This window comes from Neopsephotus bourkii, unplaced genomic scaffold, assembly GCF_033783945.1.
Source record: "Neopsephotus bourkii isolate Nb327-2 ecotype Australia unplaced genomic scaffold, CSIRO-AGI_Nbou_v1 NB_1572, whole genome shotgun sequence".
Classification (NCBI taxonomy): Eukaryota; Metazoa; Chordata; class Aves; order Psittaciformes; family Psittacidae; genus Neopsephotus; species Neopsephotus bourkii.
Window position 1 is genome coordinate 2,491,068 of NW_026902048.1, and position 19,406 is coordinate 2,510,473.

At 39.9% G+C, this 19,406-nt stretch overlaps 1 protein-coding gene across 1 annotated transcript in view; it reads left to right on the forward strand.

Annotated features, from left to right (window-relative positions):
- Positions 1–2,279: 2,279 nt before the first annotated feature.
- CERS3 (ceramide synthase 3) overlaps positions 2,280–19,406 on the forward strand; it is a 41,146-nt gene continuing 24,019 nt past the window's right edge. The window contains exons 1-5 of the mRNA XM_061371239.1: positions 2,280–3,762; positions 5,244–5,400; positions 13,233–13,415; positions 14,973–15,090; positions 17,129–17,247. Of these exons, the coding sequence (XP_061227223.1) occupies positions 5,288–5,400; positions 13,233–13,415; positions 14,973–15,090; positions 17,129–17,247 (533 nt within the window). The 5' untranslated portion in view covers positions 2,280–3,762; positions 5,244–5,287. The remainder of the gene's footprint in view (positions 3,763–5,243; positions 5,401–13,232; positions 13,416–14,972; positions 15,091–17,128; positions 17,248–19,406) is intronic.

The following is a 19,406-nucleotide window of genomic DNA, read 5'->3' on the forward strand; positions in this document are numbered from 1 at the left end:
GGAAAGGTAGGATGGGGAAGTAATTTCCGTTTGTTAAGTGCTGGTCTTGTTTGCCAGTGGTTATTACAACTATAAAACCTTTCTTGAAGTGAAAGTTTAGACATCTCAGAACAGTGTGTAGAATTTAGCAAAAAGTGTAGGAGCCATAACTTGATTTCTGAGCACATCAAATCCAAAGACAGCCCAACTGTATTTAATTCTTACAAGCATGAAGTTGATTGTGTGCCCGGTTGGTTATTAGAAGTGATCATTCCCACATGTTTTACTTCTCAGAAAACCATTCTTTTAATTCTCAGAAAATTTTAGTGGTAAAAATGGGTAAATGTGGTTTGTATCTGGCAACTGGATACATTAATGTGTTGATATTTACCATTTATGAACTGTAGGACCTGAGATGGACTAAAACTGATGTGAGTCAACTTTATCACACTCAAAATGAGTGTGAGCAGTGCAGGTAGCTCATAGGTCTATGGCTATATTCAAAAAGTCTAGCACAAAAAAAAAACAAAACGAAAACACCTTGCAAAAGAATTTGTGTTTTAAACCACTGATGAGTCCATAGGATGGTTTTGTTTGGTTGGTTTTTGTTGTTTTTTTTTATTTGTTTTTACTGTCTAAAAGTACAGGCAGAGCTGTAACTTCAGTTGCTAGAGCAGTTTAACTCAGCTGCAGAGCCTATTACCAATGTTAAATTAGAGCTTAAGAAGTAGGTCAGTTATTGCTAGGAGGTTGATGTGCCTTACCTTTTAATATTGATATCTAACTTTTCTTGTGTTGTTTGAAAGCAAGACACAGAACAAAGCAGGTGGCCTATCTGGAGACAGTTTTCTATCTGAGGAATTACCCTGAAACATCCACAGTCTCACTTTATGTCTGTGCAGTTGCTTTGAGGAGTTTACCTTCAACATCAATAGAATAAGTGGTTTTAAGGAGGTAAGCAGTTAGCACAAGAAGTTACATACAGGATATGCTTTTTAAAAAGGAGTATTTTTGAACTTAAATATTTGTAGAGCTTGATTGCAATTACAGCTTGATTGCAATTACTCTTTCATGCGTGTGGTTTTTCAGACTGGGTTTCCTTTAATATTTTTGACTGCTTTCCATTTTAGTTTTAAGACTTGTAATACATGTTTTGATCCTGTAATACAATAATAAGAACCAACGTGGAGAATTTCTATACTTGCGATACTCTCGTAAAGCTAATGCTTCCATCTTGCACTTGTGTTCTCCGTGAATGGGTAAAGGCTGCTGCTCTGAGAGTCTTCTGCTGGTATAATCAAGCAACATTTGCATTTGTCTTGTGTGCAAGTTTTCCAAATTGTTGAGATTCATTTTCATGCAGTTGTTAAACCAGTGCTTCCAGCCCCAAGGATCAACAAGCCATCTCTTTTTTTTAATCTTATATTATTTGAACTGTTGGAAAGGAATTAAAAAGCTTTGACTGAATTGGTTGAACTAATTGTTAAATCCCTAGTGTTGCTGCCAGAAGAGTTTGTGTATCAGTCTTATGACTATCCGAAGGTACTCATGGCACACAGGAGTGCTATTTGAGTGAATTAGCAGTGCTTATTTGGAGCGGAAAGGGTGAATTATACAAGTCAATCCTTAGATACAGTTGTTCTTGCTAAGATTTTGAGTAGCGTGCTAGTTTTAACACATTGCTTGCTATAAATGGGAGCCACCAAAGTTAGTCTTGCTAAATTTGCCTTCTCAAATGTATTAGAACATACTTAGTGAAAGTACCTTGTATAGACATGCAGTTCTATGTTAATTGCTCTAGTGTTTCTGCTTACTATAAAGGTGAGTTTGACAAATATATGTAAGTTGATGCTAAGTCAAGAGGAATCACCTAGGATAATTTAAAAACAAATCAAACTGGGATTTTTGCATAAAGAATGCTGACCAAACAGTGAATAGATGAGTTCTTCACTGCATCACATACATCTCTGTGCCTCTGGATATGTAAGCATTCTTAATTGCTGCCCTGGAGGCTTATTGATACACTGGATATTCAGTGTTTAAATAGAATGCACCTAGGAGTTTGTAACTACTTGAAAGAGAGCATTATTATGATATTTATATCCCTCAGTAGTTACTTGTGTGAGACAAATTGGTTAGAAGGCAGTCCCCAGGTAGTACCAGTGCCTTTTCCTGGAGCCGTTTTCCTAAGGCATGTTTGAAGCCTGTTAATAATCCTGTTCTCTGCATTTTAGTGAGGTGATGGCAGCTTGGGTCAGCAGTGGCAAGTGTTCCTTCACTTCTCTCCACTGCCTTGACATCCCCTTTTTGTGCAGTTGTCATCTGCCTTCTTGTTATTAAGGCCCAGATTCTCAAAGAACTGAGTTTTCTAATTCTTATTAAATTCATGAGAACCAAGTTCTGAAACAATAATTGAAAAAGACTTGAGCATTTTGAAGATTTCAGCCTATGTGTTCACATCGTGTGTTCCTGATTTAGCCCTGTGGTGACATTCATGTACAATAAATACTTGTTACCTTTATGCTTGCTCTGTTCAAACTCAGGTGTTTAATCGTCAATTATGACAGATGGCATTATTAATTAGAATGAACCTCTCCCATACAGGGGGAGATTAAGTAAGATTATGAATCAGGTCATACTTCCTAGTTGGAAAGGTATTTAGAAGAAAGCTTTTTGAGAGATTGTAAATGGACTTCATCCCTTTTATGTAGGGGAAAATTGCTGCATCAGGAGAAGACACAAAATCATGTGAAGAAGAGGACCTTAGCCCTGCAGATTGCAAGATTGAGTTGTGTATTGATGTTCTTGAACATATGACTTGGGAATGATTAATTTTCAGTTATTTTTTGATTCTTGAGGAGCAGGAAGTATAGAAATATCAAGCTTTTTTACCTTAATCTTGAAGGAATGCTGGGTGGCAAGCAATGGGTTTCACTGGTGGTGAAAAGAGAATTCAGAGTCCAAATTACATAATTATTATTAATTACTATTGCTATTATATTAAATAAAGCAAATTCCTATTTTGTATATGCATACAGCTGAGATTTGATCAATTGTCTGCCATTGAGATAGAACCATTTAGCAGAACTGACCAGGTACTCATAGACAATATTCAGAACATTTATCTGTCAGCTCCCTGGATGAATTTAATTTCATTTTATTTCACAGCAGAAAACAAACCAAACCCTTAGGTTTTGGAGGTTTCTGTTTTGTTTGTGAGGGGGAATATGAGTTGGGTTCTGTTTGGGTTTTTTTTCCCCTGCAAATGCCATTCTACGCAGCGGCTTTGATTCTGGAAGTGTTAAGGTTTAATACAGTCTTGAAGGTTTGCCAAGGGGGTTTTCTCTACCGAGAAAGTTGACTAATACTATAATCTTTCTTATGTAACTGCTTAAAACTCAAGTGAGAGCTCTTGTCCAGTGTGTAGATTCACTGTCATTTAATATATGTATTTGTCTAGAAAACGGAAGAAAGCAAATGTATGAAGTTTTCTTGGTTTGTTCTAATAGTTTTTTTCCCCACTGAAAACTTGTATGTAATTTCCAGTGATATGTGAAATAATTCTTTGCGTCAAACACATGCCTCCATTATCTAGTTGTATTTAACTGCTGATTGAGTAGGTTCTGTACTGCGTGCAAGGAGTAGTAACACTTAGATTTTTATCTCATTTTGTTTCGTAGTGAGATGTACAGACTGAGGTGCTTCTGGTTTTCTTCTCTGCAGCATTGAAATTTAAGTTCCCTGAAAGATAAAGTCCTATGAAATTGCAGCCATAATTGAAAGGTCAGTGGGCAGCTTTGATCAAGAGGGTATGGTTAGCTTAGTATTTACCATGCAATATCTTTAATCTTGTAATAGATTTCTACATTGGTGGTGAGGATACCTAATGAATGCTCCTCAAAAAGCGTGTAAAAAGATTTTTTTTCCCATCTTTTCTGTAGGAGCCCCACATTTGCTCCAGTTAAATAAATGTGCTTTTTTGTAATTTAGTGTGACAGTGAAGAAATCATGGATTGAGGCATAAGACAGGTGTTTTCTGCCAATTACCTACTACATTACTTGCCCTATTAGCCAAGTGATATATGAATCAGCTTGCTCTAGGCTTTCCTAATTGGCAGAGTATACCTAATGTTCTGCTGAGTTTGTACTGGTGGTTCAGATGTGGGAAAGCATGGAGATAATTTAAAGCAACAGCAAAGCCTTAATACTACGTTTCTGAAATAATCCTTCACGTTTAATACTGCTTTGGTGCATCAGTTTATTGAGTACCGCTCCCAGTTTTATGGAAGGACCAAAGATTTGCCATAGCTGCAAAATAGAATGCCTCAAAAAGAAAAAAAAAAAAAAAAAGGAGAAAAAATTGGTATATGAACAAATCCAAACCTTTCTCTGAATGAAGGTAAATGAGCTGGATCCAAATATTGCCTGGGTCACTTCTTTTATTGCAGTCTTTCGGGTTGTGATGAGAGGTTCAGCATACTCAAAAAGAGATCTGCGCTGGCCTTATTTTCCAGCCCTCTCCACTGTTACTTATAGAGATACCATCTATGATTTGGGAAGTCTGTGAGCCCCAAACTACTGAAGGTTGGGGGTATCATCAGTTGCTATTTTGTCTGTATTATGTTCTTGCACTCTTCTGTAGCCAACTACTATGAGCTTCCTTCAGACACAGTATGCTGGGTGAGGTGAGCCTTTGGTTCAACTTTGACATGTCTGTTCTTATTTCTTGGTTTGCTGTTTGCTGACTGCAAGCAGGAAGAATGGGCTAATAAGAGGCTCTCTGCTCTTGGCTTGTCAGTGAGGTTCTCTCCTTTCTTTTGAACAACGTCAAGGTGTGCTGCCCACCAGAATACTAAGTAATGCCCAAACTTCTGAAGGCTGTTACTATTTGAAACTGGGGAGAGCTGCTGAGGAATGACTTACAGCATTACTCCTTAGCCACTGGAATTACAATAACTAAAAAAGCACGAAGGGTTAAGGAAAATAGATGTGTTTGTGTGGCATTTCTAACCAAACATGCACTTAGTGTATATTTCCCTCTGCTTTAGGACTTTTTTTTAAATTCCACTTTCAATCTTCTGAGGAACTGAAACACTTTCTGTAAAACATTTAGATGATTGAGACTGGAAGTGTTCCTGAGGCTGGCCAATAGAAGCAGAAACCTTTCTCTACCTTTATTTGAAAACCCATACTGCATTTAATAATACATCTAAAAATGTCAGTGTCAATTGATGCATTTGGCCTTTCCTGTTGTGCACCATCAGCAGGCGCAGCATCCTCCTGTGTGTGGAGAGCAATAGGAGTTGAGATGAATTCTCATCATACAACCAAGTACCATGTGACCTCAAACGTTTCTTCATCTGCTGTGTTGAAACAAGCAGAGGGAAGGCGCTTGGCGTTGCTACTCCCGAGTTTCACCAGGTAGATCCATATGACATCAGGATTGCCTTCAGTCAGAAATCTTGAAGTGCAGCTTTGCTGGGTGGGTCTCTGAAGAATTTGAAAGAGTTTTGTAGATAGGGCGTGTTTACCTTTGTCAAAGTAGTGAGTGTAATGCCTCTTCCCTGCTAATGTGCTTATGTTCTCTTGGACTGCAACATCATAAAGGTAAGAATGCCTTTTTCTTTCCTTTTTTTTCTGTTCTGGGGTGGTGTTTTTTTTTCCCCCTCCGCCCTACATCTCATTTATGTTTGGCAGCGTTAGCATGTGCTGATCTAACACTGCCTGTTCTGTAAGGGAAGATTAGAAGCGGCTATTGTGATAGTCTTCAGATAAAGAGTGGAATAGGTGCTAATGAGATTTTATATGTTGTGGCTAAGTATTCCAACCTTTGAGAACTGCTTTTTATTTTAGAGAAAAGTAGTACAGGTTACAGTAGTAGTTTTGCTCTTCTTCTTGTATCATTATTCTGTTAAGTGCTTGTAAAAGCACTGCTTTCTGAAATGGAAGGGAGGAAAATTTATTAACAGGAGAAATAAAGTTAGTTAATGATGTAAATGTGATTGAAAAAACCCTCCCACTTTTGCATTTAAATAGCTTGAAAAAGCTAATTCTAATTTTGTTCTGCTAAATGCTAAGAAAAAATGTTCTGTAAGAAATTAGGTCTAGCAGGTTTTTTATAAGACTTACCTGTTGAAGATCAGAAGAAGCTAGTGCTATAAATAACACATTTAAACAAGCTGCCAGACAGAGTTCTTTCATAGTAATGTTGTAACATTCAGATGGAGGAACCCTGTTCCTGTTTTCCCCTCTTTTTTTTGTACTGTATAGCTATTTTTAGCTAGCTTCCTAGTTTGGTCATGTCTTCAGCTGGGCTGCCATTGTTGGAGAAGAGGCTATGCTGGTTCTTTAGCTGAAGTTCTCTCTCTTGCATTTGTTAGGACATGAAAAGGCTGTCAAACAGTAGCTGAAATAATGAAATACCAGTTCTGTTCTGGCTCCTCCTGTGGTTGGCTTTGTGGGTGGAGGATGTCTGGGCAGGTTAAACTGCAAAAGAGGGGATAACCAACAGGAGGAGAACTAAGAACAGTGGAGCACAACAGACTTGGTTGGATGGCTGGTTCAGGGTGGTGGAGAGATCATTAATGTACAAGCTTGAGCCACTGTATATACATGAGCTGAAGACTCTGTTTTGAGAAGCTTCAGAAAGGACAGTTTTCCAGAGTACAAATGCACCAGCCCCATCCCTTTCATTGCCTCCCAAGGGCCAATTTAAAAACCTTGAGTCATGTGCAGGTGGAGAAGCCAAAAACCTTTGCCTCTGCATCTTCAGGTCCTCCGTCTAGTTCCTTACTATTCTGCTGTCTTCCTGTGGTTTGTGGTAGTTGTACTTCTCATAATGTGCTTATCCTGGTCACTGTGTACCCAAATGCTGCTCTGTTCTTCTCTACCCTTAACACTTGTCTTAAATAAGTGACCAAGAAGGCTCGCAACTCTGGTAAAATCTCTATTAAATAACTTAGCATTTTAAGTTAGACTTTAGGTTTTTATTTAAAAATTTAGGTAAGCTACAGAAATGAGCATTTTTGCATCTTTTCCCAGTAGTAATAATTTGAAGAAAAAAATCATACTTAAATTCTGACAAGTGTTACTAATAAGTTCCTGAAGCAACTGGTGGTGTCCTTCTAGGTCTTTTCAAATGATTTACTAATGTAAGCTTCTCTTAAGAACTTGTATTTTGGATGGGGCTTTTTTTTCTCTTTTCCCCAAAGAACTATTTTTTTTACCTCAAAATTAGTGCAGATATTTGAGTTATTTCATAGCTTCTTATCCACCTCTCTCAATGTCACAGATTTTTAAAGCTTAAAAGCACTGTAACTGTACCATGTGAGAACTGTATTTCACTTTCCTTAGCTGCCTGCGATCAGCTAAAACCATTTTAGCTGCTCAAAAATGATTTACCTTTAAGTAGAGAGAGCATGGTAACTTCAACCCAGAAAATGAATGATTTCAAACAGGTCTTGCTCTCTGTTTCCCCCCCAGAGAGCAGGGTAAAATATAAAACTCACTTGCCACCTTAATTGAGATTTATTCAAAGTGCTATTTCAGCCTGCTACAATATAGGACCCAAGTTACAAGGTAATGTGATAGAATAGTAAAAGAAGTAAAATACTCTAATTGCCCTATAACCAGGCACTTAAACTATTTACAGTTGAGATTTGCACAAGCTGGGGAGTAAATCTGAAGTTAAAGGTCTCAAAGCAATCTTAATTCAGCTGGTTTATGTGTATGGAGTATTTCAGTGTTTCATCATAAGAATGTCTACGTTCAACAGCTCTTTTATTCCATGCTGCCACTGGTTGTGTGTGTAGGCTTGATAAGATGCCATTCACACTGTGGCTTGGGTTCTGCAGAATTCAGCTGAACTGTGTTCTCACTTCTGGACAGACCAGATGCAACAAGATAGTAGCATCAATCCAATATTCTTCACTCAGTTTACTTTTCCTCCACAAACCGTGGTTCAAACCCATTGTGCCAGTTAGGTGCAAAACACTGCTTGGTCAAATACAAAAAGCAGTGCATAGAAGCAGGAGCAAGTGATGTTTTCAGCTGTCAGATACCTACAAATAACAACCAATGCCTGAATAAATGGGTTCGTGTGGAAGAAAACAGTGGAGAGCAGGGTTGCTCTTACTGCCTTGGGGACTAATAATTCTTCAGCATAAAAAATTCAGTGGAGAAGTTAATCTGGTGTCACATTCTGCGAGTTCCCAAACTTCTAAGTATTTCCAGAAGATGGATAAAGCAGCAGTTGCACATTGGAGAGTCTGTATGACACAGTATCAGCTGTCAACACATGCACAGATACTAAACTATTCGCAAGTTGGGGTTCGTACATAGCAGGGGGAGGGAGGTGTTAGATTTTACTAAAACTCACTTTTGTGTAGTATTGGGATTTTCTTAAAGGTATCTTCTGCATAGTGCTGTTGCTATCCTCAGTAGGAAGAATGTTCTTTACCTTTAGCAATAAAATGAGGGTCCCATATTTTTCACCCGTCTCATGATGGTGATTGCAGTTGGGATTCTTTAAACAATGTGCTATTTTTAGCAGATAATGAATATCCTTTTGAAATGTGTGTGTTAGCTGTTGCATATATTGCTAAGTCTTAAGCAAAACCAAACCCTGTGATACAGTGGATCTGATCCTTATTTACTCTTTTAAACCACTTTGATTTAATGTTGATGATTAACAGCCTGGAATAGCTTTCCTATCTCTTCTGATATCTGTGAGACTTGATTTTTTTCCTAACAGTTGCTGCACCAGCTTTACCAGTTCTACCAAGTGATGAAAGAAATAGGAGTATTGTATTATTCTTGCTCTTTCCTGATTTCATTCTTTCCCTGCTACACTGGAGTCACACTGAGTAGATAGTCTAGTGAGATGCTTAGAGAAACGAAGGTTTCTTTCACTTGCATATTTGTATTAGTGGTCCACTGGGTTTTCTGATAAGGATAGGAAATCCTCCTTGACCCATCCTTCGCACCTGGATATCACCTTCTCTTAGTTCTGGTTTTGGAAATGCAGTTTTTTGCCTTTTGTGTGGAAGACACGATCGAGGCCTTGGCTCTGTTTCTTTGTATTCATCCCACAGACTGCAGCAGCCAGAAATTCCACTTCAAAGCAGCTCCTGAATTTGTTTGTCAAAATGTAACCACACGTAGCTTTTGTCAAACCAAAACTTGCCCTTTTTTGCTTAACAGCATTTGAAATATGAAATCTTGGTTTTTAATTGAATAGATCAAGGATCCAAGGACCAGAAGTTTGAAAGAAACTTCACATTGGTACTTCCCAACTGTGTAGGCTTTCGTTTAATTATAAAGGATGCAGTTCCTGAAGTAATCATTCCTGATTTTCTTGTTTTAAAGTAGCCCATTTAAAATTAGATTAGGCAACAGAGGAGATCCTTAGCAAGGAAGAGATTTCTTTACTTGAAGTATTGAATTTCCAAGATGCAGGGGATCTGTCCAGGTTTCTAAAATACCTGTATTTGATTGTTAGACTGACTTTCAGGCCCTTCAGGAAAAGAGCAATGATTCCAGTTTTGTCAGTGAAAATAATATTCTTGGTGCTGGTGAAAGGATAGGAATTTGGGAAGAAGCAGGGAGGTTTCACCCTAGGTTGAGCAAAATATGGGTCACTCAGCGGTGGTCATTTCCCATTCCTGCTTGCTTGGTGCTGTAAAGAAGGAGGTTCTGAGCTCACCACTCCTAGCACTAGGAGGTTCAGGGTGGGTAGGCTTTCAGTGTTCTTGTTAGAGTTGTTTCCAAACCAGGACAAGGTGGGCCTTTGCATCTGCTGTCCCCTATTTGGAAGTTGCGTTTGGGAAGAGAGAGTAACAGCTTCAGAGTTTATGCAAGCCAGAAAGATCAGCTGCCTTTGAAAACCAGTATCTGTAGCCTAATGCCAGCACTGGAACTGGTTATCCCCACTTGTGGTTACACTGGAACACATGCTTGCGTGTGGTAACTGGCTCCTGACAAAAGTTGGGTCATAGTTTTACATGGATCCGCTAAGGAAATGAACCTGGGTTCCAGGGGCTGCAGTTGCAGCGCATCTCAGAGGTGCCTGTTGCAAAACACTCCACTCACCCAAGTGATAAGAAACTGGTTCTCCCATTTCCCACCCAGATTTCAGGCAGTATATGAGGAAATGCCCATCTACCTCACCATCCCTGCAGTATATGAGGAAATGCCCATCTACCTCACCATCCCTGCAGTATATGAGGAAATGCCCATCTACCTCACCATCCCTGCTCATAGCCCCTGGGTGGCAGACAGGACAAGACAGACCTTTCCTCAAGAGGATGTGTGGTGGCTGCCTGCCCTTTCCCACTCACACTATGGAGGCTTCTGTTGAGTGTCAGCTTCCTTCCCATACACAAAAACATACAACGTACATGTGGGATATTTCTTAGCAAGCTGAGAGGGCCACAGCTTGTTTGTAGCATAGGAGAAGAGAGCTTTGCTTGTGTAAAATATATGTGACAAAACAGTACTTAAAGGGTTCCTATGTTTCAGGATATCCGTGATTTAAGGAGGGATTAAACTACTTAATCGCACAGCCACAGCTTCAGCCATGTAAGAGCAGAAAGAAACTGCAAAATACTCAGGTCATTGCTGCCCAGATGTGTTTGAAGTGAATTCCACAACTTGCAGGTGCTCTAGGAACCTCATGGTGAGAACTGAAGCTGAAGGGAGACAGGAGAACATCCCAACTACTTGAACAGCTGCTGTTACGAAGATGGAAATCTCTGTTACAAGATGGAAATCTCTAAGATTGCTTGGGGAATGGCCTGATTTACTGTAGTGAAAACTTAAGTTAGATGTAGGGTGAAGATCCAGTTTAAGAGTAATGAAACGTAAGAATAGGCTGCAGACATGTCAACTGATTTCTAAGAATTACTTGGACAATGTTCATCAGTGATGGTCTGATCCTTTTGTGTTCCAGGCAAGACCTGGTACAAATACAAGGGATCACAGGAGCAAGACTTTTGGAGAACCCACCCTTCTATGAGTCTCTTTGATGTTTGTCAGGATTTTTACTGAAATCTGTGGACTCAGGATCAGACCCCCAAATCCCATAATTCCTTTAAATTTTAGGGTTAAGCATGTGCTTATGATCTTGCTTTAGTAGAGATGTATTAACCAGTTTAAGACCTGAAAGGTCTTAAGGTCACTTGATATCCATGTGTGGAAGGAACACATGAATTAGCGAGATCCCAAGAATCTGATATGAAAATATGCACTACTCTTTGCTTTTAGGGTTAGGTGTTCTGGGTGCATATTCAGTTATGAATCCCTACAACATGTCTCACCCTAATTCAACTGTTAGTGTTTTTTCCACTGTGTTATATTAGACTGGCCTATTTTTATTACAGCTACAGTTTGTGATAGTTTGCAATGCACAGTTGAGTTTAAAAACACAGATATATTAGGAAGCAGAACTGTGTAATGAGTCTCTCCCCTGGTCTTCTAGGGCAGTTTGCAAGACTTTCTGTCTGACCTAAAATGTTGTATTTCAAAGCCCTGCTTCATTATCATGGCGCCTGGTAGCTGTAGTTAAGGGTCTGTTAGGAGCCCCATTATAAATCCCTACTTCCAGGAGTTTATAATTCAGCAGTAAAAACTTGCTCTAGGCTGAAACTTGGCATATAAAGTCTTAGTGCAGGAGCAATTGTGATTTCTCCCTCCTTTACTTTTGCATTTTCTTATACACATGATTCATTCAGTAGATTTTTACTGTCCCCTTTCGGCATTTTAAAAGATTAAATGGTTGGGTTATTAATAGTTCAATATGGACTACTGTGCTGGGGCAGTACATTGATTCACAGTGTCTGTTAACCCAGCTCTGATGGACATAAGTTGCTGTTTCACAGGCATGCTCCAAGGCTTCAGCTTAGTGATAGCATCCTGATGTGGATGACAGTGATTGCTCATTGAGCTGTTGATTAAAGTGGGCTTCAGAGCCAGCCCTGTCCTAGCCTGGAAGGCTATGTGAGTGCACCAAGTGTCCTGATCCAGCATGGGCAGGAGCTGCGTGTGGCTGCAGGCAAAGCTAAAGCCCTGTGGCTCCTGCTCACATACTGACCGTGAAAGGGCCTCCGCAGGATTTGATCTTATCACTTGATTGTGTACAAATATATCACTGTGAGATCTTCTCTTGGGGTGTCTGATGCTACAAGGAGACTTGGTTGAAATCCTCCCATCTCCCTTAGTTTCTTTATTGGAAACTATCTTCAGTGATACCAGTTACTTCCTCATGTTTCATGTAGTTTACAGGAAACTTTGGTACGGAAAAAGCTGTTTAATTTTATTATTCCTAGAAATTATAGAAAAAATACATATTTCAGTATTATGGAAAACATTATAGTAACTTCTATTTTTACTGCATTTTATACTTTTACAGGATATGTAACGTTTGTAGTGTAAAGTCCTTACAACTGAAGGAGGGATAACAGAAATGTATAAATACATGATGTAGATTGCAAAGGTTAAAAATAAGACCTTATAAGAATGAAATGGTTTAAGTGACTTTCTTCCCTTCAAGGACTAATTGTAGACATTTTGTTCTGATCTAGGATTTGGTCACAGTTAAATCACAGTATTTTCTGCAACCCCCCCAAAACCTTGCTGTGCATTGCAGTTTTTACACTAGGCCCTGCGTGCAGGTGTTTGCAAAAACAGATCAAGGTATATATTTACATTAGTATATTAAATAGCAGTAATTCAACAGCAAAATGTCTTCATTATTACAGAACTGAGTCATCTGCTGGACTTTCTTACTCTTTCACTCTTCTACCCACTTAATTTACAAAGGGAGCCTGGAGAAGATCAGTTCTCTGTAGTATCTTTTATGCACTGGAATAGCAGATTATAAATTATTATTGCAAAAGATTTGGCCAGGCACTAAGCAGTCAGCGTGAAGGACTCAAATGTGACAGCAGATTACCTTCCCCCTGTCAGATTTCAAAAGCCTTTTGTCCTTTTAGTCAAGGACACCTGAGCATCTTTATAGTGCCTGCATGTTCTCTGTGGAGTGCTTCAGTTGGACCTGCAATACCAGTGCAACCCGTGCAGGCCAGGCCAGCCTGTTCTTGTGGGACCCAAGCCTCATCTGCTGCTTGTACCTTATCTTAGGTAGTATCCTGCCAGCTGGGATCCACTGTTCTTCACAAGGTTCAATATGTTTTGTTTCATACATTTTCTTTCTAATACATCAGGAATAATTTTGTATCATCGCTTTCTTTGCTTAGCATGGCACACATATTGAAGACACTCAACAGCTGGTTCTGGTGGGAGAATATCTGGATGCCCATCAATGTCACGTGGGCGCATTTTGTAGACCGTGATGGACTTGTCTTTCCAAAAGCACATCAGTTATATGCCACAATTCCATATGCTTTTGTATTGCTGATTATCCGGTTCTTCAGTGAAAGGTAAGAAACATGAACATAATTGTATGCTGATGTTAATCCTTATTATGCTAAAAATATGCAAAAAATATCTTTAGATCAAGGTTCTTACGTTGTTGTAAAGGAGCATTAGTTGGTGGTTTGCTGGAAAAATCACAGGGCAGGTGAAAAATTGGGAAATATTTTCACTAAGAACATGTGGCTGTGGTCCAATTAGAAGGAAAAATGTTTCTATCTAGCTTTTGTAGAACATCTGGATAATTCAATTACCTCCTTTTGCTAGAGATACAATTAATACCGAACCGTTTGGGCTTCCTTTTGCTTTTCTCCTGTGGAGGAAGAGTAAAGGTATTTGTCCTCCTCACCAAACCTCTCCCTTCCTTTGGTCCTCCATCAGAACATTTGTGTGAGGTTGATAGATCCCAGGTGTCTAGCTGTAGCAGAACTAGGCAGGCTGGAGGGATCTCAGAGTTCCATGTGAACATTTTATGCACATCTAGTAATGCTGATTCCTTTTTTCCCTCACTTTGGCACTGAAAGATGGATTGCTTCTGCAGCTGGAATCTTATGGGACAGGCAGAGATGTGCTCCACAGAAGAAAGCTATGAATATGTTAAGATTTGTAGTGTTTTGACTTATTTATTTGTGCCTTTTTTTCTCTAAAGAATGTGATTAGTAGGTTTCTATAATTATTTCAGGATAGAATGAGGAAATTTGGAATGTCCTAAGTTGGACATACTTAAAACAGAAGCAGATAAGATCATTCATGTTAGAGATCAAAAGTAACTTGGATCATATGTTTAGAACCACTCTCAGTGTCTCCTGAGTAAAGGCTTGCCCAAGTGTGTCTCCCTGTGCTGCTGTTGAAAATGGCTTGTGTGAATAATTAGTCCACACATCTGGCCTGTAGTGAGTCTGCCCATGAATGAGGAAAACTGACCACTGCTGTGAGTAATAGAGAATCAATTGCTGATATCAGCAGGAGTGAGGGGGCTATTTTAGAGAAGCCTGCCCAAGTAGAAGAGCAAAGCTTTTGGTGTGCTCTGCAACAATTTCTGTTGGAAAATGAAAGGGGAAGAGAAGCCGTCGGTGTCTGGGGAAATTGTTGCGTGACACAAATTAGAGGCCACGAGCCAAATCCGGCACCTTGGGCAGCGGTAGCCCCATGAAGCAATGTGCTGAGTGACTATCTGCCTCTAGGAGAAAGTATCCCAGTAGCAATCTTTCAGCTCACACAGAGAGAGCATCTGTTCTTAGTTCACTCTCCTGTAACTGTTGCTTAACTCCAATATGCCTCTGGAAAACACAAGGACACAAAAATCAGGATCTTTCCTTGAGTACAGCATTTCATGATGACAAGTTTGAGTCCCTGGGTCTGCTTTTTTTTACATAACTGCTAATATGCTGTGGTTCCCTCTTGGGATTAGCTGAAGGGAGATTCCTTTCTCTCACAGTGCAGTGTTGTATCCTAGGGCAGATTAATTTGCTTCAGATTTATTTTCTTCATATCCTGGCTTGAGAATAGCTAAGGTCTTGTATCTGTGTTGTATTGTAAAAGATTTTCATGGCATGTCTTTTCAGATACATTGCTATACCTCTAGCAAAAGCCTTGGGTATAAAGAATGTAAGACGTGTGAAGCCACAGCCTAATCCTGTTTTAGAGAGTTATTTCCGGGAGTGCTCAAAACATCCATCCCAAGTAAGGATTCTCATTCTTTTAATCTAGTTTTGGTTTTGGAAAATCCCAAGTCTTACTGTTTCAATCAGCTATCAGCAGTGACATCATGGGATGAGTTCCAGCTGATTGACAGATGACTTAATTTATTTGGGTTTGTGTTGCTGTTCTGCTGACAAGGTTATATGGCATCCAAACAGAAAATATGTTGAAGATGTTTAATTTTCTGGTGTGCTGTTCTAGATTTGACTGTTAATAATATTTCCAGTGAAGATCAGTGTCCCGCCTTTAACTCATTCTGCCTGGAGAAAACATCAGCTGACATCTGTTGCTGGAAAGTGGTATCATATTTATTGCAAGCAATAATATTGGATCACTGGAATGGAAGCCTTTTGATCCATTATATTGCTGCATGCTTAATCCTGGATTATGTGAGAAAGAAAAACAATCTTTCTATTACCTTGCTGTTTGTTTTTAAACTGGAACAAGTAAAATCTAATAGCCAATGTTTACCATCCACAAAAATGAAGCAGCGTGATTGTTGATGGGAAACAGGTACTTCACTGGGAATGCAGCCTCAAAATTCACTTACCTACCTACAGTTACAAACAATTGCACACTGGTTTTGAAAATAAATATGTGCTTTCTAGTAATGAGGGATCTTGAGAATTATTGATATGTGGAACCTTGCTTTCTATCCCTAACTCTGCTATTCTCTTACTGTGACTTTTGCCTGATATCATCGGGAATAGATATATTCATCTATTCATCACATATGAGCTCTTCTCTATCTGGGCAAGTATCCCGATCTGTGTTTCATACCTTCCTGCTGCATGAGTACAGTTTGACAATCTCTGAAGGGAAACACAGCATTTTTATGCTCCTCAGTACATGGGAAAGATTCAGGCTGCCTCCTTTAGATGTCCAGCTTGGGGAGCAGCATGCCTGGGAACGCATGCAGAGGCCTGGCTGGCGACTGTCTCCACTGTCTGTCAAAATGCAGTTGGTATTCCTGCATGGCAAGTAGAGAGCTCCCCAGCCAGCAGGATGAGCAGAACACCCAGCAGGATGAGCTGAGCACCCAGGTTGTTTGCACTCCTGCTTTTCCCAGTAGCTGAGTTGCCTTTGCTTACATTCCAGAGCTTCCTTTGAGGGTAGGAGACTAACTGAACTGGACTTACCTTGATGGAGGTGGTGCTGCCACCTGCTATTTGCATACCTGTATACTTGCCAGGAAAGAACTTCCCCAGTGATGAGTTGAACACTACCTGTACTCCTACAGCAGCCCCAAGGCAGGTCAGCCCACACCTTTCACACTTGGGGACGGAGGAGAGAGAGGAAGCCCACAGGCTGCTGCACACTGAGCACCGAGATATGCAAGAGCCATACTACCTTGTGCTTAGCACGTGCTGGCATGGCTGCATGGAACAGAGCTGCTTCAGCTTCAAGAGCCCACATAAAGCAGGAACACCAGACTGTTGGACTTAGATGGCTTAGATGCATTTCCAGGCAATGCTGTAGCCCATGTTTATTTTTAGGTGTCCAAAGGAGGCAGTCTGGATTTTGCTCAGCAAGACTGACTTGCCTGTACCAGAGAAGGACGTTGGATTTGAGAACAGAGCTCAGGTCACCTTAATTTCAGGCCCACGTCTTGCCTGAGGAAATAATTTAAAAATAAAGTAATAATTATAAATAGGTACAATTAGATACAATGTCCACAGGGGTTAATACATGGCACTTCCCTCTCCCTCTTGCTTAGCTGTAAAAGTTGAGTGTTTGAAATTATCAGAAGCCATCAGAAAGATAATAGCAGAGTCTGTGGATCTGAATGTTTCATGCCTGCTTTATTTATACAAATTATGTCTGGAAAATTTGGGTTTCTGTGAGTATCACTCAAAAACTAAAGCAGGAAGCCTGCAAGTAAACCCTCATGAAGAGTTAATATTAGTCATAGTTTTAAATTAAGACCTTACAACAGTGGGAAGCTGATTTGTGACCTACGAAATAAATGAAAATGACATCGGAATGCATCTCATTGCTAACGCTGTTCCATATTTTGCAGTCAGATATTCAAGGACTTGCCAAGAAGTGCAACTGTACCGTCCACTTGGTGGAAAAGTGGTTCAGGAGACGGCGAAACCTGGAGATCCCAACGGTGCTTCGGAAATTCCAGGAAGCTTTGTAAGAAAAAACAATGCTCTTGATGATTATGGGGTTTGCATTAAGGGGGATTCATTTCCAGGAAGCTGGGGCTGTCTGACAAGGGTTTTGATTTGTGCATATGCAAACAGATTGAAAGGATCTAGTAGCGTTTCTCCAAATGATGTAACTTTAAAGGATCAGGTTAATGGTTTCTTCTTAAAAAAAAAAACTTAAAAATACTTTACAGTTTTCTTCCTTGTGTAATAATGGACTTATTTGTAGGCTCCTGCTACATGGTGCTTAATGAAAACATGCAGAGAATAGGGAAATATGTTCATGTCTGGCAGTAATCATATGGGAACAAAAATGCTTACTCCCTCTTGTTTATGTATGTACCCATGGTGTCCTCTTGAGATGCTATTATTTGCATAGAAGAGCAGAAATTGTGGCATCTGAACTAAATGATAGGTGTGAGAGCTTGAACATGGGGTGCTGTGCAAGACATGAGCTCAAATATGCTGCTGAGAGTGGACCATTGAGCAATTTTGAGTGATAATTATGAATATGTATGAAGTTTTAAACCCTCCTGCATATGATTGAAAACTGGAAAAGCATCCAAGAGTCTGATTCTTCACAAATGTGTGAGAACTCCCCCGTACCTAAACATTTTACTATTTAACTATTCCAGTGTTAGCCAAAATCTCATGCAAATTGTAAATCCCCCAGTGGGCATGGCTGGGCTTACATAGCTCATCCCTTTTGGATACTGAAATGATGTAGAATACTGGTGTAAAACACTTTCCTGATGTCCTGTGGGTTTGCATTTTGACTAGTGTAATTTTATTGGCAGAAATTCCCATCATCATCATATTTAACCTTTTAGTGTGATGAGCTTAAGGCACGAGGGTTAAAAGTACAGCTCCAAAGCTCAAAGTTGAGTACTTTATCAGTGTGAATCAATATGATAATGATTTGATGCTGTCCTTTGGTGGGCATAAATCCAGTTGGTACACATAGGTGTGTCTTTCTGAAGCCTGAGTAAACTCTTCTGGTGAACTGACATCCATGGCTTGTTTCTGCTGTTGTTCTGTGGATCAGTTAACTGTGTGTTATGAACGACAACAACATTTCCTGTTCTTGCTAAAAGCCCTAACATGCCACTGATGCATGTCTGTAGTAATACACGCTAAAGAGTGAAATTCAAACTCGCTTGGCAGCTTGAGTGAGGATGAAGCAAACAGGTTTCTCTTGCGCAATTTTGGGAACCTTCCTCTGCTCTCTGTCAGTGAATTTAAATGGATATAATTCTCAAGGCAACAAATGAGGAACAGAGTTATTCCACGCTAGTAGTCAGTGTTCTGGGCATTATGAAATTCATGAAAGCCTGCAATCTCCAGGATCATTTTTCTGAATCACAAGGAAAATCTGATGAGCCACATCTAAACCATACTTAAGCTATTAGTGCTTCCAGTTAAGCAACACTGGGGCTCGGAACGCCCTTTGCATGAAACCTTCCCTGCCTTAAAAGACTTACCAGCCTTTAACTTCACCTACTAAATCCTTCTTTTGCTAGGCTCTGTTCAAGAGAAAAGATTCCTGAAGTTAAATCAGAAAATCCTTTTGCATAGCTGTTGTTCAGTGCTCTCCCTGGTGACCAGGCTTGGAGCTTAAGAGACACTTGGGTAAAATTTGGTGAATTTGGATGAGTTCTACTTCAGGTTTTGTTCACCAAATTCATAAAGAAGCTTGGCTACATGCAAAATGAGGTAGTGCTCTGGCAGCCTTGCACACTGAGTTCATCTGAAGCACTGGGTGTTTATTACCAAGTGTGGTCAATATATATTTGTAGGGCTGGGGACTAATGGCACAGTGTTGTTAGGTGCTCTGTGCTTTGGATCTGGTTCAGAAAACCACTTTACAATCAACACAGAATCGGTCCTGCTATATCCACTGGACTACTCACACCTACATTGCTTGAAACAGGAGGCATGAGGGCAGAATCAACCCCTGTGTAAAGTGTCCCATGCCATGGTGTTGCTTTTCCTGGCATCTCTTGGTTAACTCTGAGCCAGGTATTACTTGTGGGTTCCACTCTCCCCTTCCATTTGCTCTCCTCATTTCCACCATGTACCTTTGAGTTTTTCTGTCTGTGCAGTAGGTGTTCTGAAGGGTTATTTTCAAATCACCTGAGGAAAGAT